Here is a 20,212-nt window from a genome sequence, read left to right as displayed (position 1 = left end):
AAAAAGCTCCAACCTATGAAAAACTTGGGTGTCTACTGATGAGTTGATGAGCTTCTGCTCATTAACGCATTGGAACTTTATTTTTATTCTGGCTTTCAGGAAGCTAAGAGCTGCGTGTTGTGCTTAATGGTGGCACATCCTCTGACCCTCCTTTTTAATGTCACTTTTCTTTCTATGCTCTGTGCTTATTCATAAAGCCTTTCACTCCCACCATATAGCTTCTTCTTTTTTATTCTTCTTATTTTTTAAAAATGAATTTTACTCCTGTTGATGCTATACAATTTTGTTCCTTGTATGCGCCCATGGAATTTATGTCAATCCTTTTGTGCGCAGGTGGAGTTTAAATTCTAAATAAAATGAGGGGCACCCGGGTGGCTCACTGGTTGAGTATCTGCCTTTGGCTCAGGGCATGATCCAGGGGTCCTGGGATGAAGTCCTGCATCAGGCTTCCCGCAGGCAGCTTGCTTCTCCCTCTGCCTATGTCTCTACCTCTCTCTGTGTCTCTCATGAGTAAACAAGTAAAATCTTAAAAAACTAAGTAAAATGAGAAAAGTTCAATAAATGTTGACCGGATGGAGACTATGAGGACTTCAGCGGGGATACAGATTTTCCAAAATCATTAGTGTAGGAAATTAATTTTGATGGTTTAGTGTTTGCTAATAAGTAAAACACCCAAAACTATATTGAATCCAGGAGGGAAAACAATCCTATTTCACTTTCTATTTCTGTTAGTAAATAAAAAAAGCATTTCACACACCTTACAAAATAACGGGGCTTGGCGAGGTAATTGCACATGCACGCCGCTATTATATTTCACTAAGTACTTTGTTGGACCGCTCATCAACAGTCGTGGGCTTTTCCTTTTGAGCTGAATCTAAATCTGATTTTTAGAAAATCGCTACTGGAGTGCTCGTGTCGTCCGGGATTGCTGAATTCCGAACAACCCTTCGTGAAGGGCACCGCCCGGAGGGAAGCTCGGGTCGTTAGCTCAAGGGACGATACAAAGCGTTTTATTCTCTTACTCACGGCCCGTCCCCGGTCTCCCAAGGAGACAAGTTGAATGCCCACTAAGTCATGCTTTTCCATTACTCATTCCGCCTTTTCTCCCAAGGTGGCGTGTGGGAGGTGTTGTGCTCGGGCTCGATAAGAATAGGCCGGGAAGCTTGCTGCGGGACAATGCACTCCTCCCTTTGCGTGTTTCAATTCCGACTGCGCCGTGTAGGGCGGCTGGGGGGGGCGGGGGGCAGCTTTCCCCGCGGACAATGACTCCACACCGGGCCGCCTCCCAGACTCAGCTGGGCCCCTCCGCTGGCCCCTGCCCCCCGCAGGCGCGCCCCGCCCCACTTGGCCAAGCTTTGTTCCCTTACAAGGCAGATCATCAGGTGGGCCAGGCGCGACTGCCGCTGAATAACGTCCTTCTCGGGTCACCCGGGGGGGCACTCGGGGCGCCGGCCTTTCCGGCCCCGCAGCCCCGCGGCCCCGCAGCCCCGCACGCGCGCGGACGTCTGGGCCACCAGGAGGCGCCCGGCCTCTCCGCAGCAACTCGCCCCAGCCCCTCTCTACTCACCCTGCGATTGGCCGGCCGCCCCGAGCTCTAAGCTCCGATTGGTCGCTGCCCGCGTCAATCGCGGACGTCGGGGCGGGCCGAGGTGACGCGCGGCGGCGGGGCTCGGGGCGGTGTCCGGCGCGGGCGGCTGCGGGCGGAGCTTCGCCGGGACCGACGCTGGGCAGTCAGACGGCTGCCGCCCAGGGAGGCGCCAGCGCCAGCGCCAGCGCGAGCTGCTGCTCCCCGTCCGCCGAGGCTGCCTCCGCCGGCTCGTCCCCGCGCCCCGGCCTCCCGCGCTCCCGCTTCCCCGCGCCGCGGCCCTCGATGAGGGGCCGGGCCGCCGCGTGATGGGGCTGCGGAGCGGCGCCCTGCGGCTCGCGGTGGCTGCTGCTCGCGCTGAGGAGCGTAGGTGCCGGGCCCCCCGCGCCCCCGCGCGCCGCGGCGCCTGCTGACCCGGCCCGCCAGTCCGCCCGTGGGCCCGCAGCGCAGCTGAGGTGAGGCGGGGGAGGGGGAGGGGGAGGGGGCGGGCAGCGGTTGGCGCCGCGGCCGCCGGGGCTGGGGAGGGGGCCGCCTGGGGGAGGGGCGGCCGGGCCCGGGCCGGGCGGGGTCCGAGCGGAGGAAGCGCCGTCCGGGCGCGAGCCGCGCGGCGGGCCCGGGGCGCAGGGCAGGGCGGGGCGGGGCGGGGCGGGGCGGGGGCCCTCGCGTCCCGCAGTGCCCCGCACCAGCCCTCGGCTTCCCCGGAGCCGCCGCACTCGGGCCGTGCCCCGCGGTCGGCCGGCCCGTGGCCGTCGGCGGCCTGCGCTCTCTGCGCACACTGCAGCTCGGTGCAGCCGGCGCCGCTCGGCGTCGAAGCCCCCGTCCTCGTTGCCCCAGTCCCCGCGCCCCCTTTGTGGTTGGCATCGGGGCTGAGCCTGGGAACGCGGCTCTGCTCTTCTGCCAGATGAAGGTAGGAAGGGGCTCGGCGTGGCGGAGGGGAAGCGGATGGCGCGGGGACCCGAGAGAGGAGCGCGGTGGAGAGGGAGGGGGCGTGTGGATGCCGGCCAGCCGCGGGGAGGGCTGCTGTGGTCTCGGCGTTCGGCAGCCCAGGATTACTCTGGCAGCCATATTGGGAGGATGATCTGACAAATCCTTTAGTAGCCAAGTCCGGTTGCTGGAAGGCACCGAGTGACAGCCCTGGCAGCTTTCAGGGTGACTGGCCCCGCCAGAAGCCAAGTTGTGGGGGTTGGGAGCCGGCTCGGGCGAGCTAGTCATTGTTCATGCAACACAACACGTTCCGGCCCTAAAACCATAATTGAACTCCCGAATCACTTTTTCTCCTTGGTGAATTGCTAAATGAGCTTCTGTGGTGAAGTGCCTTCAAGATTCCATTCTTGTTGGGGTGAAATGCTGTTGTGTCTCTATTCATCTTGTATGGCCAGTGCTATGGACGTGGAGGCCCGATCATGATCCTTACACGTACCCAGGCAGATCTGAGGATTGCTAGGGCCAGTATACCAGCACGGAAGCTTCGAGCTGGTATATTGCATTGGATGGATAGATTTTCAGAGTAGCTCACCCTGCAGAGATTTACTAACCTGGCCTATTCTGACAGTGGGAGAGGCATGCAGCAGTATTTCTGAGGATGCAGGTTGTCATCTTTGTGGAATCTGGAGGTAGCTGAAATTAGATTGTCAACAGATCCCTTGCTCACATATCTCTTACTGTTCTAGGCAGCTGTTCTGCCGACACTGAATATGCTGCTTTGTGTCATAGATGGGTCTGTCTCAGCCTCAGGAAAGTATGGTGATTGGATTTGAATAGCTTTGAAGTGAAATCATGGTGGATATTTTATTTAAAGGCTGGCATTTTGTCAACTTAGCTTAGTCATAATAAAATCTTAGCTTGTGAGGTGCTTTCTAATTAACTCGGTGTGGCTGTTGGATTATGAGGCAGGTGGAGTTAAATGTACTGTGTAAGGAATGAGTATGAGGATTGCACAAATCTTTGGATTGTAAAGCAGACCTGGAAATGATCAATAACTGAATTCAGCGTGAGCCTGTAAATCTGGCTTCTCCTACGTGCTTGGCGTTGATAGAACCTGGAGACTGGCATGCCTGTCTTCCTTTTGTATTGTACCCTTTGCTTTTATTTTTGTATTTTTTTATCCTTTGCTTTTAAATCCCTTTAACTTCTTAAGTGGAACTATCTAAAAAAATTTTAGTTAGGAGTTTTCTAAGAAAAGTCTTAATACTTTATATTTTTATGTTAAGCTTTCCTTTTGAAACTTACTTGAATCAAAAATGGTGTCAATAGAAACTAGTGCTTTGTATTACTTTAACATGAGAGAACTAGTGTCTTTTAAAATTCTATGCCCTAATCAAGAACTATTTCTGAGTTTAAAATTTTTACAGTTACTTTATTAGCAAAAAAGATCTGAAGAATTGTGGTTAAATATAATTTCAGCATTTGATAAAATCAGGCCTGATTGTGAATCTGATTTGCAGGCAGAATCTGTGCAGCTCTGCCCTGATGAATGTTTCTCCAGCATTTATTCAATTAAGTACAGCTTCGAAGGCTTTAAACAGACCATTTTTCCTTCCAAGACCAGATATGAATGCAGCTTTCCTTTTTTCTCTTTCCCACTTTGGATTTGTGCAGGGAATAAACTCTCAAGAAGAGTGCCAACGGAGTCCAAGGCCAAAGCTTTCTACCCTACTTCCCTGCTATGGGCTTGTTCTGGTTACAGAGTAAAGGACAACAATGGGCCCCTGCCTTCTAGTTCATAAACCCCTTCCTGGGCTGCTAATCACAGCAGGTTTTTTCAAGGAGTGAAGCATATCCTTTTGATCTCGTAAACTGATATGATATAATTTTTCAAGGCTCTGAAGTGAAAGGTATAGTCTGTTTACTTCATGTAATTCTCCTTGGAAGATGGCCTTGTTGGAACAAACTGGTGAATTTCTGGAGTTCATACAAGTGTGGATAAATACATACACTTTCAGAACTTTTCTTTGTGCAGCTCATTAGAATAGAAAATAAATGAAGTAGATGTGACTGTGACAAGGAAAACGATATGGAAGGGTCCTTGGACTTCTCTTTGAGGTAGACTTTTTGGTTAATGGACCTGTGATTCATTCATGCTCACTTTTATGATGTTCATTACTAGTTTATTGACAGTACATACAAATATTTAGTTTTTTGCTCTCAAGAAATTTATACTTTACTATTTGTTTACAGACATAGTAAGATAAAGTTAACTCTCGGTCTTCTGTTCTAGTACAATTTAGTGATTTAGTACGGTTTAACCCATACCATGATAGTTTCCATGGTTTTTATGGTCAGAGCCTTTTCTTTTTTGTATTGCCATATAATACTTACCTAATACTCAATTGGTACTTTTATGATTGCTTTGTGGTTGTTTGTATATGTGTTTGAAGTCACAAGGTTGTAAATGTCTGATGGATTAAAGAAATTTTTTCATATTTAATATTGCATTTTTTAAAAAAGATTTTATTTATTTATGAGGGACAGAGAGAGAGAGAGGCAGAGACACAGGCAGAGGGAGAAGCAGGCTTCATGCGGGGAGCCCGACTGGGATTCGATCCTGGTACTCTAGGATCACGCCCAGGGCCAAAGGCAGGTGCTAAACCGCTGAGCCATCCAGGGATCCCCTACATTGTTTATTCCAAAGTGTATCATCATTCAACTATACTATCCTTTACCATTGCTCTGTGTGATGTCTTTGATACTTGGCTTAGTTTTCCTTTCTGTCTGAATTTCTGACATCATCCTGGCAGATGTCAATGACTGTATAAACAATAACAACAACAATAATGACAAAACAGCTCACTCATATTTAGCCCTTTCTATGTGCCAGGCTCTTTTCCAAGCACTTTACATTGTTCACTAATTTAATCCTCGTAACAACCATATGAATAGATACTGTTACCCCCATTTTACAAGTGAAGATATGGAAGCTAAGTGACTTCCTCAAGTCACTAGAAATAAGTACATAACCACAGTACTGAACAACTTCTGTAACTAGCAACTGTAAAATTCCTTAACTTCAGCTCAAGCGAACGTTAGCTTCCTGCTATTTCAGTAACTTAGTATTGTGGCCATATCTTCTACCTTGTCATCATTTTCGGATCTGTCTTCAGATCGCAAGTTGACCTTCAGATCCGAAGTTCTGATAATTTACAACTCTCACTTTTGTAGTCTTTTTCCACTAGCTCTTCTACCTCATGTCTCTTGGGCCATCAGCCTCTTCCCGATTTTACTTCTTTGTCTTCCTTTAGTACACTGTGACTTCTGGGGTGCTCTGCTTCAGCTCTTTTCTTACCAGCACTTGCAGTTTTTAAATTTTTTACTATTCTGCAAGACCCATTATGCAGATGCCAGCCTTGCATCCTTCCTACCACCCATAGCTTCTGTTTTTTTTGTCTGTCATGAAGAAATCTCACATAGTGCTGGGGGTTAGTACTACAATTAATGTGTAATCTTAGGTCTCCTTTGAATCTCACTTCGGTGTCTGTTGAAGTGATTCTGTTCAGTTCCTCCCTCTGTTCTCCACAGTGATTTTTTTAAATGATTTATTTATTTATTTATTTATTTATTTATTTATTTATTTATGAGAGAGAGAGAGAGAGAGAGAGAGAGAGGCAGAGACACAGGAGGAGGGAGAAGCAGGCTCCATGCCAGGAGCCTGACGTGGGACTCGATCCCGGGACTCCAGGATCGCGCCCTAGGCCAAAGGCAGGTGTCAAACCGCTGAGCCACCCAGGGATCCCCTCCACAGTGATTTGTAAAATTTTGACTGCTTTACTCAAGCATTCCTACTGCCCCATGCTTGGCTTAAAACCTTACTTATCACCTCATAGGGAAAAAAAAGACGTGAACTCCCCCCACTTCCCCTTCCTCTACCTAAAGAATTCTCTGCCGCTTTTCTTACCTTCTTTCCTTAAGTCTTAGAGAAAAAGTTACTCTCCCTGACTTCAGCTAATCCCTTGGCTTGTCTTCTGGATGTCATTGCCTTGTAATCTTGAGGGACTTGCTGTATTGGTTACTCTTTATCCCTTTCGCTGTTTCCCTATTTTTTTTTAAATTTTTATTTATTTATGATAGTCACACACACACACACACACACAGGCAGAGGGAGAAGTAGGCTCCATGCACCGGGAGCCCGATGTGGGATTCGATCCCGGGTCTCCAGGATCGCGCCCTGGGCCAAAGGCAGGCGCCAAACCACGGCGCAACCCAGGGATCCCCTCGCTGTTTCCCTATAGTCCCACCTTAGGGACTTTGCTCTGACTTCTACCTCTAGAACACTTTTCTCCTGAAAGCTGCTTGGCTAGCTCTTTCATCTTCAAGTCTTTGCTTAAATCTCCCAACCTCAGCATGCCTACCCTAATGTCATTTATGTACCTGCACGGCGTTTCTACCCACCATCATCTTGAGCCACCTGCCTTTGCTGTACTTTCCCTCCCTGGTAATGCTTATTATCATGTAGCTTTCTGTAGAAATTATTATTTTAATGTCCCCTCTTCCCCTACTAGAATGTAAACTTCTCCATGGCAAGGATGTTTTTCTGTTTCATTCATTGATTGATCCCAAACTCCTGGAACTGCCTATCACATTGTAGGCACCTAATAAATAGCTCTTGGATAAAGTCTGGAAATATTCAGATCTCTCCTAATACAAACAAGGAAGTGAGGGAGAAAAATCCTTCCTTCACTTCTGTTCTCTCCTAGCTGTCACTCTCTTGAGCCTCCCAGCGAAGTTCTGGAAGCAAGGAGGATACTTGTATTTCCACTTCCTAGTCTCCTAATTACTCTCCAGCCCACCATAGACTGGCTTCAGTGGCTCTCACTTCACCTGCACCTGCTCTTGCTCTCATTTCCAGCCTTTTATTGCTGAAACCAAGGGACACACTTCATGCCTTTGCTGCAGTGGCAGTATTGCTTACTTCACACTCCCTCCTTCATTGAACTTTTGTCTGCTTCTGTTTAGTGGATCGCTTTCAGATCTTGGCCTGCTTTTCTGGCCACTCACACTATTATCAAGTTCATTCAACACAAATTTTTGTATAATTTTTAAAGTCTTTTGTTTTTAGGAGCTAGGATTTTGACATAACGTATTTCTGATGTTAAATAGCAGAATAGATTTATTACAGGAACTGGTTTTTTTTTTTTGGTTTTGTTTTGTTTATAGTTTGACCACTTACTGCTTCCAAAAAGGATTTGAACAGCCTCTCACAAATACCACAAATGCAGGGGGGCTGTTAAAGAAAGAAAGAAAACTCTGCATAACAAGAGGAAAAACTAAATAAACAACTTACAGCAACTTGTGTAATTCAGTTATTATAATTTAGTTTTGAAACTTTTCAAGGTAAAAAGGGAAAGAAAAAATATATATAATGGCTATATATAATGATTCATCAAGAGAAATTGTTTTTTGGTAATAAGTTCTAATTTTTTTTTTAATTTATGATAGTCACAGAGAGAGAGAGAGAGAGAGAGAGGCAGAGACACAGGCAGAGGGAGAAGCAGGCTCCATGCATCAGGAGCCCGACGTGGGATTCGATCCCGGGTCTCCAGGATCGCACCCTGGGCCAAAGGCAGGCGCCAAACCGCTGCGCCACCCAGGGATCCCAATAAGTTCTAAAACTGTAAGAGAAAAGTGTTCTAGACATTCTGATATAAGGATGTTCACACTGTTTTGAACAGGTCTGTAAGTACAAGGAGAAATGTTCTTCAGAGACCTTTAAAAAAAATAGTCTACCTGCTTTCCAAACTGAAAATACAACACTAAAATATAACCAGTCTTTTTTTTTTTTTTGGTGAAAGATGTGACTGATATGGTTTAGATGCATAACTTTATTTGAAGATAAATCTTAGTATCCCAGGTGAAAACTCATTATTTAAATCCTTGTGAGAGTCTGGAATACTTGTATTGTCATCTAAATGAAAATATACCTATTAAACTTTCTGTGTCTGTTCATCAGGTGGCAAGATTGACACATTGTTGACACATGGAAAAGTCTGACTTGCATTCTTGCTCAGTTAGTGAGGTGCCTCCCAGACTGGTATCTGCAGAGGTATGGTCAGGCAGAGGTTTCAGAAGGAGGGGTACCTTGACTCATACTAATTTTTTTCCTTTTTTATTTTATTTTTTTTAAACTTGCTTTTTTCTCATGCTGTCTCTTTAAGGGCAGGGACTCAACCCATAGCAAATTTGCATTAACCTCTGATTGAAACTTTCCATTTCTTTCTTTCTTTCTTTCTTTCTTTCTTTCTTTCTTTCTTTCTTTCTTTCTTTCTTTCTTTCTTTCTTTCTTTCTTTCTTTCTTCTCTCTCTCTCTCTCTCTCTCTCTCTCTCTCTCTCTCTCTCTCCTTCCTTCCTTCCTTCCTTCCTTCCTTCCTTCCTTCCTTCCTTCCTTCCTTCCTTTCTTTCTTTCTTTCTTTCTTTCTTTCTTTCTTTCTTTCTTTCTTTCTTTCTTTCTTTCTTTCTTTCAAGATTGTATTTATTTGGCAGAGCAAGAGAACATAAGCAGGGGGAGTGGCAGGCAGAGGGAGAAGGAGAGGGAAAAGCAGGTACCCTGCTGGGCAGAGCACCATGTGGGCTTGATCCCAGGACTCTGGGATTTTGACCTCAGCTGAGACACTTAACTGACTGAGCCACACAGGCCCCCTGAAACTTACCATTTCTACACTGTAGTACACTGAGTAGTACACTCAGTGTAGTAGTACACTGAGCTGAGCTCATTTCAGCCTGGACAATTCCAGGAGAAGGTGTTGTGTGTCATCCACTTTGACAATAGAAGAGCTTCAGTGGAATGTTGGGATTTGAGTAGCAAAATTCCCAGCACATCTGCTAAAATAAAAATTATGAGACATAGCTTCAGATATTAGAACGAGTTGACTTACTAGATAAGAGTTTCGTAACTCTTTGGAAGAAAAAAAAATCACTTTCATTTAGAATAGTTTATCTTAAGCCATAGGAGCTGTTGTCTCAATTAATTAATTAAATATTTTATTTATTAGAGAGAGAGTAAACAAGAGCACAAGAGCAGGGAGAGGGAGAAGCAGACTCCCTTTTAAGCAGGCAGCCAGACTCGGGGCTTGATCCGTGACCCAAGCTGAAGGTAGACCTCAACCAATTGAGCCACTCAGGCACCCCTGTCATCTCTTTTTAATTTATTTTTATTTTTTAAGCTCTATTCCCACTGTGAGGCTTGAAGTCATGACCCTGAGATCGAGTTGTATGCTTTACTGACTGAGCCAGCCTGGTGCCCCTAGGAGCTGTTGTCTCTTGATGCATCTCTTGGTTTATGAATAAAATCATGTTACTGGTGAAAAGGAGGATCCCTGATTTCTTTTTTTTTTTTTTAAGATTTTATTTATTCTTGAGGCAGAGACACAGGCAGAGAGAGGGAGAAGCAGGCTCCATGCAGGGAGCCTGACATGAGACTTGATCCCAGGACTCCAGGATCAGGCTCTGGGCAGAAGGCAGGTGCTAACCTGCTGAGCCACCCAGGGATTCCCCCCCCCCTTTTTTTTTTTTAAGATTTTATTTATTTATTCTTGAGAGACAGAGAGAGAGAGAGGCAGAGACACAGGCAGAGGGAGGAGCATGCAGGGAGCCTGACGTGGGACTTGATCCTGGGACTCCAGGATCATGCCCTGGGCCGAAAGCAGGGCATAAGCCACTAAGCCACCAGGGCTGCCCTCCTTGATTTCTTAATTGCAGTGACAGGAGGATGTGTGTCTAATAAATCCAGAACTATATTTCAAAACTTATTTTGGGTAGTAGGGTTAAAAGAAAACAGTTGGGAAGTCTGGATGAGCTAGTTTAACTCCATTTGAGATTGAAAATCTGATCTATCAGGAGACTCTTGTGTAATCTGATTCTTGGCATTGGGTTAGAATGCAAAAAGAAGCTTTTCCAACATGTGATTCTTTTTTAATTCTTTTTTTTTTTTTTAAGATTTTATTTATTTATTCATGAGAGACAGAGAGAGAGAGAGAGAGAGAGAGGCAGGACACAGGCAGAGGGAGAAGCAGGCTCCATGCAGGGAGCTGAGGTGGGACTTGATCCTGGATCTATCAGGCCCTGGGCTGAAGGCAGCGCTAAACCACTGAGCCATCTGGGCTGCCCCCAGCATGTGATTCTTATTGAGCTTTCACAACTTGGCTCATGGTGGATTTTTATTCATAGAGTCAAAAAGACCAAGAATAGGTACTTCATGCAAATAGAAGAAATTCTTACCTTTTGGGGGCTGTTTTATCAGTATAGGCATGGTCAGAGATAGAATATTGAGTCCTAAAAATCTGCCTGGTCCTCATGGAAAGTATTGAACTGAAAGATGCAAAACTTAGAATAACCAATTTTTCATAGTGTTTCAAAATAGATTCACTAGCTACAGATACTTACTTTTGGGGACCCGTTGATTCTTTAAGTTATAATTTATTTTTAAGCTGTAATTTAGTGAAAAGATGATGTTTTAAATAGATTGCTTGTTGCTATTGTAAATTCCCTAGTGTATAGCAAGTTGTGTGAATATTGAATTTAAAAGACTGAATTTCTTGGTTAAATTCTATTTTCACTGGTGACAAATGTACTAAATACTGTATCAGTGCATGAGAGTTAAATGAACTACTGGCTGCAACATAGGGCAGAATGGAATAAGCAGGAAAATGAAGAATCAACATAAGATTTTTAAGGAGCAAAGAGAAAGAAGGTATCACTTTTGGCTCAGGAAGGGGCACATTAAGGAACGTGTGGCTTAACACTTACTGCTTCATGGTGATATTTGACCTTGTCTTCAAAAAATACGGATTCATAATAGGGTTAATAAGGGAGATTGAAGCTCAATCTGGAAGTTGTGTGTTTGGTGCAATAAGAGAATGCTTGGTGAAGACGGCTTGAAGCTGGGCAGTGAGAATGGAGGCTGGGGAAAAGAGGTTGGATTGTGGAGGCCTTTGAATTTTTAGATTATGTTCTGAGGCCTCGGAAACCAATGGAAGGTTTTCAAGGAGAGGAAATGACATGAACTGACTTCTGTTGTAGGAGTATAATCTTGGCTGTTTTCTATAGAAAAGGGATATTACAAAAACAAACCAACCAAAAGCTAGAATTATTTCATTAGTGTTTATTCACTTTGCTGAAAGGTCAGTTTGAAAATTAGTCGTCGTCTTTGGCTCCTAATAATAGTCCAGGGAACCTCTGAAGGCAAGTTCAGTTGCACAAGATCAAAGTTAAACAATTGGGTAAAAATTCAGAAAAATGCAAATAAATTGGGCCTAACCTTTTTATTATCCCTTTATTGTTAGTGAATGCTTCTGGAATTCTTGCTCCATTCCGCTTTCCTAACGCTTCTAATTGTGTGTCATAGGAAGGAAAACTGGTCAGAGGGACAGTCTAGAACTGAGGCTGTGTAAGTGATTTATATAGAGTATGTGTGATTGTCTTTCCTGCCTGCCTTTTTTCCTTTGGCTGCTCAAAGCTTGGAAAATAGATTTTTATGCTAATTATAAGAAGTATTGTTTTCCTGTAACTTCGTAAAAGTATTCTGTGATTATTGTTTCCATCTGGAATTTAAACCTGGATTCAGACTTCTATAATTGGTCTTGACTTATATAATTGGTCTATAATTGGTCTATATAATTTTTCTTGAAGAGCCAGGGAATTTTGAAGCTGTAATTCTTTGATGTAATTCTATTATAAAGAGATACTGTTTATAGTAGTAGGGAAGTAACAAAGTAACAGTCTCTATGATTCATTTAACTCTAGTTTCCTATGACTGAAATTTTAACTCACTTGTGAAGATGGTTGAAGTTTTACTTCAAGACTGTTAAATCAGAAAAAAATATATAGGGCAGCCCCGGTGGCGCAGCGGTTTAGCGCCGCCTGCAGCCCAGGGCGTGATCCTGGAGACCGGGGATCGAGTCCCACGTCAGGCTCTCTGTATGGTGCCTGCTTCTCCCTCTGCCTGTGTCTCTGCCTCTCTCTCTGTCTCTATGAATAAATAAAATAAAATCTTAAAAAAAAAAGAAAAAATATATATTCTTAGGTTCAAATTTGAGAAAAGCTTCTAGGTTCAAGTTTGAGAAAAAGTAATTTTATTATATACTTATTTATTTGGAGGAAAGTAATTTTAAAATTTACTTATTATCATTTCCAAAAAAGAATGACTGTTAGCTTTTTTAATGAGGAAGGAATTTGAAATTAATTTTATCCTTTTTCCTTTTGATCAAACAACCTGTCTCTATTTTGGAACAACTTACGGTTTTTATTAATGACACTCAAACATCAGCCTGTTGACACAATAACTGAGAATTCAACCAAAATATTTTAACTACTATACTTGAGACCCTGTGTCTAGGCTATTAGAAACATGACTAAAATTCCATTCTTGTCCACAAGGAACTGAAAATCTATGGCAGAGATAAAAGTAAATAACTTTTTTGCCCTCGGGTAAGGCTGATGAGCTGAGTAGTAATAAATGGAAAAGTATGAGCATTTGTTTTGGGAGGTGGAGAGATTCTGTGAAGGTTTTAGACATAGATGGCATACAAGAAGATTTTTTTTTAAGATTTTTTAATTTATTTATTCATGAGAGACACAGAGAGAAAGAGAGAGAGAGAGGCAGAGACACAGGCAGAGGGAGAAGCAGGCTCCATGCAAGGAGCCTGACGCGGGCGGGACTCGATCCCCGGTCTCCAGGATCATACCCTGGTCTGAAGGCAGGTGCTAAACCGCTGAGCCACCTGGGCTGCCCCATACAGGAAGATCTTAGAAGAATAAATTGGATTTTGAGAAGAATGGTAGAGGAAGAAGAGCGCAATGTTCACTGGAGCAAAGGCACAGGGACAGAAAATCATGAAATACTTTCAGGAAGCCCTCTGGTGGGTGGTTGTGAAGGAATGTGGATGGAAGGCAGTGTTTTGTGGGCTTGTAAAAATACGTGGTTTATGTTGCAGAACACATTGAATGCCAGTGTGGGAAGTCCAGTCATTGCTTGGGAGACAGTAGAGGAACTTTGAGGATTTTTAAGTGGACACTGATATGAACAGACTTGTGCTTCAGAAAGACCAATTTGGCGGTACCACTTCGTATGGATGGAATAGATGAAATTGGCAGTATTGTGTAGAAGGAAGCAAGAGAAAGTGGTAAGGTTAACAGTCTTGGGTAAGAAATTCATTGAAGATCTAAAAAGGATGCCAGGGGTAGAAATGGAAAGAAATTTTATAGGTAGAAGCTATTTAATTTGGCAGTTGATTAGATGGATAGAAGAAGCAAGCAGATGTTGGAGATGTTAGTATTTTATAGATGCATGGTTCTGTATAAAGAACACACCAGGACTTTTCAGCCTTTGTTGTCTCTTTGTAAATCAACAGCATTCAGCACTTTGGCAGGCCTTGGATAGAATACAAAAGAAGGTTTTATTTATTTTTTTTTAACTTAAATATCTACAGTATTCAGTAATTGTCATTTTGGCAAATTCATTTCTTCTATCTTCTCCTGACAAATTTTTTTTTTAAGATTTTATTTATTTGGGGCACCTGGGTGGCCCAGTGGTGGAGCACCTGCCTTTGGCTCAGGGAGTGATCCCGGGGTCCTGGGATCGAGTCCCACATCGGGCTCCCTGCAGGGAGCCTGCTTCTCCCTCTGTCTGTGTCTCTGCCTCTCTCTCTCTCTCTCTCTCTGTGTCTCATGAATAAATAAAATCTTAAAAAAAAAAAAGATTTTATTTATTTATTCTTGAGAGACACATAGAGAAAGAGGCAGGGGGAGAAGCAGGCTCGACGCAACGAGCCCAATGTGGGACTTGATCCTGGGACTCCGGGATCACACTCCAAGCGGAAGGTAGACGCTCAACCACTGAGCCACCCAGGCGTCTCTTTGGCAGAGTTTCTTGATTAAAAAAATAATTGCATCTGGTTGGTAACTAACACAGGTCTCTTTTACTACACCTTCCCTTCCCCCATGCCATTTATTTTAAGAAACTGGATGACATGACCTGTAGATTTTTCTATACTCTGGGTTTGGCTGATTGTATCTTTTAGGTGTCATTTAAATTTTTCATTTGCTCCACTGTGTGTCCTGTAACTGGTAGTTTGAATTGAGGCTCATTCTCTTCATTTTTTTTTTTTTTTCTTTTTAAAGGGGGTAGGATAAGAATACTTCCTAGGTGGTGCTTTGTGTTTCTTATTGTAGCACAGGTGGAAGCATAGACCACCTAGATGTCCCACTTTTAGTGATGTTAAGATTGATTATTTGGCCCACATATTGTCAGCCTAATCCAAGCAATAAAGTGTTCACATATCAACCAGTCATTCATCTAAGGCTTTTTGTTTGTTTTTTTGTTTGTTTATTTGGTAGCTGGTGATGATTGTTGCAGAGGGCCTTGTATGACTAGGGATGGAAAATGGTGACATTCCAATTCTGTCATCTTTTCTGCATTTATTAGCTGGACTTTTTTTTTTTTTTTGGTGAGAAGAACTTGCCCTTATTTTTTTTTAATGCCATATTTTTCTACAACCAAGCTTATTGTTTTTTTTTTTTAAGATTTTATTTACTTATTCATGAGAGACACACAGAAAGAGGCAGAGACACAGGCAGAGGGAGAAGCAGGCTCCACGCAGGGAGCCCAGTGTGGGACTGATCCTGGGACTCAGGCAGGTGCTAAACCGCTGAGCCATCCAGGCGTCCCAGAACTTGCCCTCATTGACTAGTTGGCTGTCCTGGAGTACAGCGTATACAGGATATATATGTATGCTTAATTCTTTTCTAGTTTTCAGAATAATGAGGCTTTTTAAAAAAATTTAATTTCTGACTTTTTTTTTTTTTTTAAGATTTTTAGTTACTTATTCATGAGAGAGACACAGAGAGAGTCAGAGATATAGACAGAGGAAGGCAGGCTCCATGCAGGAAGTTGGATGCGGGACTTGATCCCGGGACTTGATCTGGGACTTCAGGCTCATGCCCTGAAGCCAAAGGCAGATAGATGCTCAACCACTGAGCCACCCAGGCATCCCAGAATAATGAGGCTTTTTAAAAGTATCATTATGAACTTAGGAATTTATATATTTGGTGTTTTTCAATCCATTTGTGGTTTGTATGAATGTGTGTATTTTTATGCTCTAATTATTCCATGTTTGGGAGCCCCTTTAAGTTTGTGCTTGTGTTCTTTTGCCATGACTCTATTCATCTTTGATAGATTTTTTTTTTTTTTTTGCTTGTGATCACAATAAAATGTACCAGAATCATCTTGAAATTTCTTGCCCAGATTTGGAATTAACCATTTTTTAAAGGAGCCCTTCACAGGGTTTTTCGAGGCAATAGGAGTTTCACTTTGGGGGGGTATTAAAGAACAATACAAGATAGAATGCAGTCACATGAAATGTTAGCTGGGTTCTCATAATGTGTTTGGGACTATAAGTGCTGTAGAAAACACCATGATTCCTGGAATGTTTGAGTAGTCATTTTAGGAAGAGGTACGACTGGAGCTGGCCCATCAAATAGGAGAAAAATGAAAACTCACATGCCCATTGTAGGGGAGAAATTGTTAGAAAGTATGAAAGAGCATGTATGGGGGATGGTAAAGGAGCTCCACTAGAACACAGAGTATCTTGACTTTGGTCTTGATGTTGTAAGCACTGGGAATAAGAAGAGGTTCTTGAGTTTGGAAGTTGAATTGAGTCATGCTTTAGAAAGGTTAATATTGCAGCAAGGTTAAGCAGTTGCATAAAGCAGGGTTCTCAGCTGGAGATTCGCAACATAATTTGGAAAATGAAAAACAAAACCAAAAAATTTCAGAACTGTTGAAATACCAGGCTCATTTGCTTTTCACAAGACCCCTGTGTGGTTCGGTTTTGTGCTTCAAATGAAAAGCTCAGAGATCAGTTCCACTATTGAAAGTATGGTAATTGCAAGTATGAGGTAATGAGGACTAGGTTAGGCAGTGGCAGTGGTTTAGAATAATGGCAATGGGAATAAGCAGAAGGAAGTGATAGAAATATGCAAATTTATGTTTTAAAAGTTTTTATATGGTATGTCATTAATGTTAACTCTAATAAAAATTCAAAGAGAAAGAACCAAAGATGACTGCAAGATTATGGTATGGGGTCCAATAGAAATGAGAAGATTGATAGAGATTGCTAGTTTGGGGGAGAAGATCATGAAGTATGTTGAGTATTCCGTTGATGGCTGTATATCACAGTGTACTTTGTGGGGAGGTTGAAGTGTGTTCTATGTCTTGCTTTTTCTGAATGCTTTATTCATTCTTTTGGCAAAGTACTGAGCTAGTGACTATAGGTGATGATCTATTGACTGGGAGAGTTAATAACTAAGCTTTCATTTGATAAATGTAATTACAATAAATGTTTGATATATTTAACAAGAACCATCTGTTTAATGTTCAATAAAATGGGAAACAGACTGGAAAAATATCACAACAAATATAAAAAAGATTAATATCAATAAATATCAGAATTATTTGAAACAAAACCAAAATATGTCAGCAAACCAGACAAAAGACTTGAACAGATAATTCTCAAAACTGGGAAATACGCAGTTAACCCTTGAACAATGCAGGGGTTGGGGTGCCTGCCCTCCCTCCCCCCTGTAGGGGAAAATCCATGTATAACTTTTAACACAGCCTCTCAAATTTAACTGCTAATAGCCCACTGTTGACCAGAAGCCTTACTTGTTAACATAACTAGCTGATTAACAGACATGTTGTATGTTACTTGTGTTATGCATTATATTCAAACAAAAAAGAGAAAAGAAAATGTTAAGAAAATTATAATGAAGAGAAGATATATTTACAATAACGTATTGTATTTGTTGAAAGAAATCCATGTGCAAGTGGACCTGTGCATTTCAAACCCATATTGTTCAAGGGTTAGCTGCAATTCATTAATTCACTCCTTCAACAAACATTTAATAAACTCTTTCATCAGGCATTGGACTAAGTGGTAGCAAATAAGATCTCTGAGGTGGAGGTGTGAGAGATGGACAAAAAGCAAGATGTTCTAAAAACAAGAATTTCAGATAGTGCTGCTACAGTGTAATAAGGTAGAGAGTGACCTTTTGGTTTTTATTTTGTTTTGTTTTGATTTTTGCCTTATTGGAAAGCATTGGTAGTTGTGCAGTTGTAGTTTAGGATTGCTAATTTCTACTTAATTGGGAAAGAGTGAGATTGAAATTTTATATGGATTCCCTTATAATTAGACTTATATGTGGTTTTCTTTTTCAGTTTTTTCTTTTGATTCCTCTTGAAGACGTTTATTTATTTTTTTTTTTAAATATTTTATTTATTTATTCATAGACACAGAGAGAGAGAGGCAGAGACACAGGGAGAGGGAGAAGCAGGCTCCATGCAGGGAGCCCAACGTGGGACTCGATACTGGGTCTCCAAGATCACACCCCAGGCTGCAGGCGGCGCCAAACCGCTGCGCCACCGGGGCTGCCCTTGAAGACGTTTATATAATGGATAGAGTGCAAATTGAGATCTGTCGTTTCTTGTGGAGACTACTTATGCGTGTGTTCTTTTCATTGAATTGTGTTTTGTTCTGTTGGGAGGGAAACTATTCCTCTGAAAAATGTTCACATTTTTTTCCTGTGGCTTCATTCAGTAGTGAAATGTAGTGATTTGATTTTGCCATGAGTCAGTGGTACATCAGAGGGTAGAACCTTTTCTGGAACCTTCTCTGCTTATTGTACAGGATGATTATAAGGGTCACATGAGGTACCTGTGGAAATTAAAGGAATCCCTGGGTACTTAGAAGTGGAAGGAGCTGCTGGGGCTTATCTTTGTCCTTTGCTGTTTAATTCTATATCATGTAACTAAATGCTTCAAACTGCAGTTAAAGTATAGGAAGTTCAGAGCATTTCTTTAAAGGAAGGTAATAAATAAGGGGTTTTGCAGATGGGGAGGGAGTTACTTGTGTAAGGAACTCTCTTTAACATTTGGTATTTTTCATATGTTACTCTAGATTGATCCAGAAAAACAGCAAGAAAGATGCCTGTTATGTTGCAGTTGTAATTATTATTATTGTTATTATTATATTTAGGGACTTTTTAGGTATGGGAAAACGATAATGGAATAGGAAAATAAATTTCAGTCTTCAGTTTTTATTTGGAAGTTTTTGAGAATATAAGGTCTATGGGAAGAAAAGGAACGAGGTTTTAAGAAATGGAAATAGAAATAGTACTGGGATGTAAGAGAGTAAATAAATAGCCTTTATACTCATGTTAGCCCATGCTTTCTTTAATTCTGACCACCTGTGTGGAATTGTTTTCTTTTTAAAAGAAACTTGAACATAACTTCAGAAGAAGATTTGATTCTTTATTTCTGGACTGCATATATATAACAAGACCATCAGAATGTCGGGAGCCTCAGTGAAGGTGGCTGTGCGGGTTCGGCCCTTCAATTCTCGAGAGACCAGCAAAGAGTCCAAATGCATCATTCAGATGCAAGGCAACTCGACCAGTGAGTACTTGTTATTTTCTACCAATTATATCTCATCTTCCTATCCTTTCTCTTTTCCTTTCTTACTGTGAACAGAATAAATGAACATTGGGTAGTAACACTTTGAACTTTGCTACTCTGAGTGATCCACTAAATTCTTCCCCCTGTGATATTTGCTGTAGCATATTTAAATATGGACTGTTTATTTTGTTCTTTACAATTGAGAAATCCTTGGAGAACTGAATTAATTTAGCTAGTTATAACTTTGAAATCTTAATGGTAATAAAGGTGTAAGCAGTGATTTTTACTTAATCATGATGTGAAATGTATCTTTTGAGGCTCTAAGATTATTTTTCTTTCTTAATTTTAAATGGTACTTGAGCTTGCCAAGATGATCTTAACTTACTTGCATTCCTTAACAGTGGTTCTTTGAGTTGAACAACAGATGTAGCTATAAATAGAAAATAAGCTTGTAAATTTATTACAAAATTGTAAGTAATTGCTTATAATTTTTTAAAAAATAAGATGATTTATTATTGAAATTGAAGTCCTTGCTTTCTGGTTTCTTTATTTATGTATAATTGCTTAGATGAAAAGACGTAAGCTGGTTTATTTTGTAACTTTATTAATGCCTTGATATGGATTTGTAGGCAAATTATTTAAAGTAGTGGTAGGTTGTACTATCTTGAAACCTACAACTTTGTGATAAAGCAGAATCGTTGCTCTTCCAGGCACACAAATTAATGCTAAGTTGTTTGGGAAACCATTCTGATTTCATCTATTTGTGGGCCATTAGCCAGTGTTCTCTGTAGAGGATTCTATCAGTGGGAAATAAAGTATATATTTAAGATGTACAGTGTGATGTTCTGATATATGTATACATTGCAGAATGACTACCACAATCCATACTAATTAATGTATGCATCACCTCTCATAGTTACCCACTTTTATTGTGGTAATAACATTGGAGATCTATTTCTCAGCAAATTTTAAGTATACAAAACATTAATTATAGTCACTATATTGCACGTTTGGTCTCCAGAACTTATTCATCTCAGGACTAAACATTTGTATCTTTTGATCAGTATCTCCTCTTTTGCCCCTATCCCTACCCTCTGATAACCACCATTCTGTTCTCTGTTACTATGAGTTTGCCTCTTTTATTAGACTTTTTATTTTTATTTTTTTTATTTTTTATTTTTTTAAACTTT

General features: G+C 41.7%; 1 protein-coding gene across 11 annotated transcripts in view; it reads left to right on the top strand.

The window, feature by feature from the left end:
* Nucleotides 1-1,899: 1,899 nt before the first annotated feature.
* The window catches only part of KIF1B (kinesin family member 1B), a 149,688-nt gene continuing 131,375 nt past the window's right edge, over nucleotides 1,900-20,212 (top strand). For 10 of the 11 annotated variants that reach the window (XM_072819698.1, XM_072819696.1, XM_072819693.1 and 7 more), the window contains exons 1-2: nucleotides 1,900-2,040; nucleotides 18,843-19,022. In XM_072819698.1, coding sequence (XP_072675799.1) covers nucleotides 18,917-19,022 — 106 coding nt within the window. In that variant the 5' untranslated portion in view covers nucleotides 1,900-2,040; nucleotides 18,843-18,916. Of the gene's footprint in view, nucleotides 2,041-2,362; nucleotides 2,493-18,842; nucleotides 19,023-20,212 lie in introns of those variants that run through there. The other variant, XM_072819689.1, reaches the window with a different exon arrangement.

The sequence above is a fragment of the Canis lupus genome, chromosome 3 (genome assembly GCF_048164855.1).
Source record: "Canis lupus baileyi chromosome 3, mCanLup2.hap1, whole genome shotgun sequence".
Classification (NCBI taxonomy): domain Eukaryota; kingdom Metazoa; phylum Chordata; class Mammalia; order Carnivora; family Canidae; genus Canis; species Canis lupus.
Note: the sequence above shows the minus strand (reverse complement) of the source record. Positions and strands in the feature narration are given on the sequence as shown.